The sequence below is a fragment of the Laccaria bicolor genome, genomic scaffold, assembly GCF_000143565.1.
Source record: "Laccaria bicolor S238N-H82 LACBIscaffold_432 genomic scaffold, whole genome shotgun sequence".
NCBI lineage: Eukaryota > Fungi > Basidiomycota > Agaricomycetes > Agaricales > Hydnangiaceae > Laccaria > Laccaria bicolor.
Window position 1 is genome coordinate 1 of NW_001890282.1, and position 5,400 is coordinate 5,400.

The 5,400-nt window shown below is 49.6% G+C and overlaps 3 protein-coding genes across 3 annotated transcripts; 2 read left to right on the forward strand and 1 right to left on the reverse strand.

The window, feature by feature from the left end:
* Positions 1-1,352: 1,352 nt before the first annotated feature.
* LACBIDRAFT_242351 (NCS cytosine-purine permease) lies at positions 1,353-3,316 on the forward strand (the record flags this gene model as incomplete). The annotated part of the gene is made up of 10 exons (XM_001891168.1): positions 1,353-1,500; positions 1,551-1,641; positions 1,693-1,800; positions 1,851-1,910; positions 1,966-2,088; positions 2,143-2,211; positions 2,258-2,464; positions 2,518-2,563; positions 2,616-2,890; positions 2,941-3,316. 10 exons carry the CDS (start codon positions 1,353-1,355, stop codon positions 3,314-3,316), a joined length of 1,503 nt encoding a protein of 500 aa, XP_001891203.1.
* Positions 3,317-4,032: 716 nt separating this feature from the next.
* On the forward strand, positions 4,033-4,925 carry LACBIDRAFT_336234 (uncharacterized protein; the record flags this gene model as incomplete). Its single annotated transcript, XM_001891169.1, has 6 exons — positions 4,033-4,141; positions 4,189-4,393; positions 4,438-4,441; positions 4,555-4,717; positions 4,865-4,895; positions 4,916-4,925. The coding sequence occupies 6 exons, from the start codon at positions 4,033-4,035 to the stop codon at positions 4,923-4,925; spliced, it is 522 nt and encodes a 173-aa protein (XP_001891204.1).
* Positions 4,926-5,127: 202 nt separating this feature from the next.
* LACBIDRAFT_309944 (uncharacterized protein) lies at positions 5,128-5,400 on the reverse strand (the record flags this gene model as incomplete). The annotated part of the gene is made up of 1 exon (XM_001891170.1): positions 5,128-5,400. A coding segment is annotated over one exon (273 nt), but the record flags the coding sequence as incomplete, so codon positions are not given.

The following is a 5,400-nucleotide window of genomic DNA, read 5'->3' on the forward strand; positions in this document are numbered from 1 at the left end:
TCTCTTAGACCAAACTTTGACTGCTTATGCTCACTGTATCCGCTCATCCGTGGCACAGAGAACATTTGAACAATGTTTCCCTCGACTAACAGTCAAAACTTCAGTTGGTGCGGGGTGGGAAGAGGGAGAGAAAGTCATTTTAGAAGCTCTCGTATGCGTTGTGTCCATTATCTCGGCTTCATTCAACTAATCAAAATGACAGGACGCGTACACCTTTCTTGGGTGCACATTCAAAGAACTCACATCAGCACCAACGACGGCCACCCTGGTTGTCGTAGCGTATCATCAGACCGGTTTTCCAGACTCAAATAACGACCTTGCGCCCATCCTCCCCATTCTTATCTCCTCTATCCAAATCAACTCCGCCCTCGACGAATGCTTATCGATTCTGCTCAAGTTCCTTCACCGCATACGAGCGTCACCCGTATCTCCACCACCCACACTCTCTCCAGAAATTGTAACGCCTCTATGTACTATCCTACCTACCATCGCCAGTGCCCACCCTGACCCACTCGTCAGACATCAAGCATTCCGAATCATCTCCTCTCTCCTCACACTCACCCAACCCGATTTAAGGATTCAGCTCCTCGCAGACCTTACTGGGGATTCGCAGCTGCCGCAGATGCGCGTTGCGGCCGTGGGTCTCGTTAAAGAAGCAATCATAGAGTCACTCTCCTCCACGAAACCAAACCCTTTCGCATCCCCACTCTTCCTGCGTGTCTTTGGCCCTATACTATTTAGGCCCGATCCTCCAGATTTGTTCAGTGGGAGCAAGGAACTTTCACTGAGTAGCTTCCAAGAATCAAGCGAACCTCAGCGGTTGATAGAATGCTTAGCGCTCTATTACGTCCTTCTCCAGCGCGATCACCAGAATCTGGTTCGTTGTCTCCGCTTACCTCTCTTGATGCGTGCTGAAAGTATGATTCTTGTTCAGACGGGCATACGTGATAAAGATGTCTTATCAAGTGTAGAGAGCAGTCTTTTGGAACCATTACGTTCGATCTTGGCAAAATGGATGAGCCATCCGTCTGTTTCTGGAAGTAAGCCTTCGACCGGAACAGATTCTTGGGCCCGTCTGAATGCTCATCTCAGGTCATATGCATGCTATAATGCCCCTGGTGTCTCTTCAGATGGGTCTTGAGAGGGTAGACGCTGCCATAGCCCAACTCCGATCTCCCAGAACTTAGAGCATGCTACATACGAGGAACGTTCCTCCATACCGTATCTAATCTGATGAGATTAAATCTAAATAAAAAGTGAAAAAATCTATTTTCGCCGAATGCTACCCTATTTATCGCTCAAGTCATATCGCATGCTCCGCTCCTACACCATTCTCCCCATCCCCCATCGTCATGTTCCTCGACGAGAAGGAAGACGTGGAAAAAGAAGGCGGTACATGGCAGCCTGTGACGGCGATAGCGTCGCTGCCGAGCAATACTTCTCCTCTGTACACGGACCGCTGGACTAGAAAACTCTTATCATATGGGGTGGAATCGCGGGGTACGTCTTTACTGCACGTCTTTCCTTTGGAGTATGAAGTTTGGTTGTAGGGATTCAACCAGTGCCGGTGGAGGAACGCACAGATACCCAGTTCAGCAAAATCTTTTTCCTCTGGTTTTCGTGGAACGTCAATATCCTTACGTGAGTCATTCGTTGCGTACGGTAACGGAGTTTTGACAGAGTGATGGCTAGGTTCTCCGCTGGAACGTTGGGCCCTGCTATCTTCGGGCTTGGACTACGCGACTCGTGTCTGACCATCTTGTTTTTCAACATCATATGTTGTGCGCCGCCCGCCTACTTGTACGTCATTCGTCTACTCCTGGCATTTGGAGGCTCACGCGACAGTTAAGAGCGACATGGGGTCCTAAACTTGGGATGCGGCAGATGGTCATATCGCGATATTCTTTTGGGTATGTGGGCTTGGGGTGCAGGATCGATTCACCATTTCCTGACCATCAATGACAGATACTACGGAATCATCATACCCTGCATTCTCAATCTTGTGAACATGTGTGGGTTCTCTATCCTCAACTGCATTCTTGGTGGGCAGGCTCTCGCAAGTGCAGGGAATGGGAACCTCAGCTGGACGTGAGCACCTTTATCTCCCCCTTCAGATCAGAAGTCACAGCATCTTGAATTTAGAGTGGGCATCGTTGTGATTGCTATCATCTCACTGCTGGTGTCGTTCTGTGGATACGAAGTTCTGAACTGGTAAGCCCAAGCTCATTCTTTACCTATGAATTCTAATGTCAATTAGGTACGAGAAAGTGTCATGGGTCCCAGTACTGATTACGTTCATTATTGCCCTTGGAGTGGGAGGCAAACATTTGTCTAATCCTCCACTTGTGGAACCTGCAACGGCAGCTGGTGTCCTTGGTTTCGCGGGCACCCTTGCTGGCTTTGCCATCACATTCTCGAGCCTAAGCTCCGATTTTACGACTTACTATCGGCCGGATGTCTCTGGGTAAGCTATTGCCGTGATCGCATGTTATTTGAGCTACACTGACATATCGTTAGGTGGAGGATATTTGGGTACTCTTTTGCGGGGCTCTTATTACCTATTGTGCGTTACCATCGTGCGTCTTCGTTCGCTTACGCTCAATCATCCCCCGCAGGTCACCCTTCAGTGCCTTGGTGCTGCAGTAGTTATTGCAGCTCCTTCTATCCCAGCTTGGGAACAAGGATATGCAGGCGGAAACATTGGCGGCCTCTTGGAGGCCATAGTCCGCCCCACCGGAGGATTCGGAAAGTTCCTCGCAGTGCTGCTGAGTCTTTCAGTGGCAGGCAACATCGCAGCAACATTTTACTCGATATCGCTGAACATCCAGATCTTTATTCCTCCCCTGGTTGTAGTTCCTCGATATGTATTCTCGCTAGTTGCTACAGCGATGTAAGTGCTTCCAACCACCTTCTTCACAGAAACTTACATTCTCTTCTCAGAGTGATACCAATATCGATCGTAGGCGCACACAGGTTCTATGACACGATCATCAACTTCCTTGGGCTGATCGGGTACTGGGCCAGTGCGTTCATCGCTATTATCATTCTGGAGCATCTTGTGATCCGACACAACAACCCTGCGGAGTATGACCTCGATGACTGGGACGCACCAAGAAGGTTGCCTTCGGGCATCGCTGCTCTTGCTGCTGGGATAGCTTCGTTCGGACTTGTTATCCCTTGTATGAGCCAGGTGTGGTTTACGGGCCCGATCGCCAAAACGACGGGGGATATTGGCTTTGAGGTTGCGTTTGGGGTCAGTGCGGTACTATACCTTCCTTTTCGTCTGCTTGAGATTAGAATACTGGGGCATGTGTGATATATATGTGCAAGACATGCCTGCGCCTATTCACCGTCAATTTTAAGGGTTTTCAGCGAGATTTTGCAATTGCACATGGACTTCACGTTGTCAAAATGCTCCAAGTTGTCGCGGACGAAAACGTTTGTCCTTTTAGATTTACATGTTACGGTGCAACATCACCCAGTAAAGGTCGCCACTGGGTCTAACCTCATTGGCCCGCAGGCTCCGGAATGCGTCAGCTTCATTCAACCTCATATACGAAAGATAAATACACGGTTGAACAACTGAAAAAGCTGAGTTCTCGTACATGGCGCGGGCCAGCTTAAAAACAATGTAAAGGGCGGGATTCACGGTGTATCATAATGCCAGGCGGTGAAAAAAACTGTTTTGCGCTGAGAAACTCTTTCAATTCTTCGGAACGTGACCCTTGTACTGGTCATCCACTACTTTTGCACACATGTTCCTACGTATCGTCCTCCCGCCACCAATGGGTTCCCAGCCTAACGGCGTGTTTGAGTTGCTGTCCGAACACCGTTTGTTCCTCGTCAAAAGGTTGTCCTAGTAGTAATCGGGCCCTATCATATTTTGATGATTACGGCGCAGGGCGGGTGGGCCATGGCTCCTAGGGGGCTGGGGTCAAAGACGGGGAGCGACTTGAATGGGCAGGGGACGTTCATGTCGTTTGTAATGGCGAAATTGGCTCCTTTCAGCTTCAAGTAGTTTTGCACACAACCATGCAAGTCGATTGGGTCGAAGATTTGATGGACTCTGCTGCGGATGCTAGTAAGGAAGGACGCTATGATCGTTTCTTGTCGGAGGGTACTATGTTTTTTGTGGTGGTTGGTGGGTTGTCGAGGAGGTTTGGTGATGATTCGTTGGCTTTTGCCCAGTTTGTGGCGTTTTAGAGGTAGGGGTAGAGAGCGGCAAGGCCGAGAGGGAGGAAGAGGTTGAATACACGGCTGCGGCGCATGCAGGTTTCTTTTGGTGGGAGTTGAAAGGGTTCTTTCAGAGTCAGAGTCTGCGTCCAGGTCTGTCGCGTTTATTGGCATCCAATATGGTCAAATATGAAAAGTCAACTCGTGCCTGTCAAAGAAGGTGAGTTGGGCCGTGAATGACGACGACAACGATGGGCTCACCAGTTCGGTAAGTTTGGCACCATCAACTCCGATATTAGCCTCTCAGCTCATTTCACAACGATGACGAGCCTCCAATATGCATGGTGAACGGCACATAAGCCGTGCAGAAATCCGTCAAAGGTGCATATCGACAACCAGGTCTATAGATTCGTTAGCTACCGCCATGATGGGAACAAAGAGAGCCATACTCGGGAAGTCTCCACAATAAGATGTCAACCGATGAATCAAAAGCCGTCTGACCTCACGTTGATAAGTTTTGAAGACCACGACCCTCCCTTTGCCTGTGAGTGCTCTTTCGAGCATCGTTGTCACTTATGAGCATCGAAGACCTCGACAAAACTCATCCTCCCAGCACAGTTCACTGGTAAGGTCTGAGCCCAATCGGAACCTTCAATGACGACTGTAAACGAGCTGAGCTGCTACACGATAGATTGCGTCGTGAAAGACAGTTCAGAGGTGGGGTATGTACACCTTTCCGCAGCCATGACTGAAGGTGGAAGACGCTTCCTTAGGTTTTGAAAGGGAATACTTTGGGCATAGGGACGTCAATTCTGGGATCACAGTTATGTAGAGAGGGTCTAAGTCCTTGTGAGCGTGCGTCCCAGCGCCTTCAAGAGAGACGACTGACAGGATGTGGGTATGACCAGGGCAGAGGTACCCGGAGACGATGGAAACGAGTCGACGATACGGTGATCAAGATTCAAGAAATGCGGTCAAATTGCGCTGATAGGGCATTTCGGATGAGACAGCTGAGTGGGAGAAGGACAGATGGATTGGCGTGGATTGTGATGCTCCGGAGAGACTTGACAGGTAAGATCTGCTGAGTTTGAGGGTCGACATCCATAGGTGGGGACATAGATGTCCGCGGGACCGTCGAGATCGTCTTCTTGCGTCTCCTGTGCCACTAACAAACTCAATCCGCTCGCCAACGCCGCATTCGTTCACGTTGCCCACGAATTGTGGTGA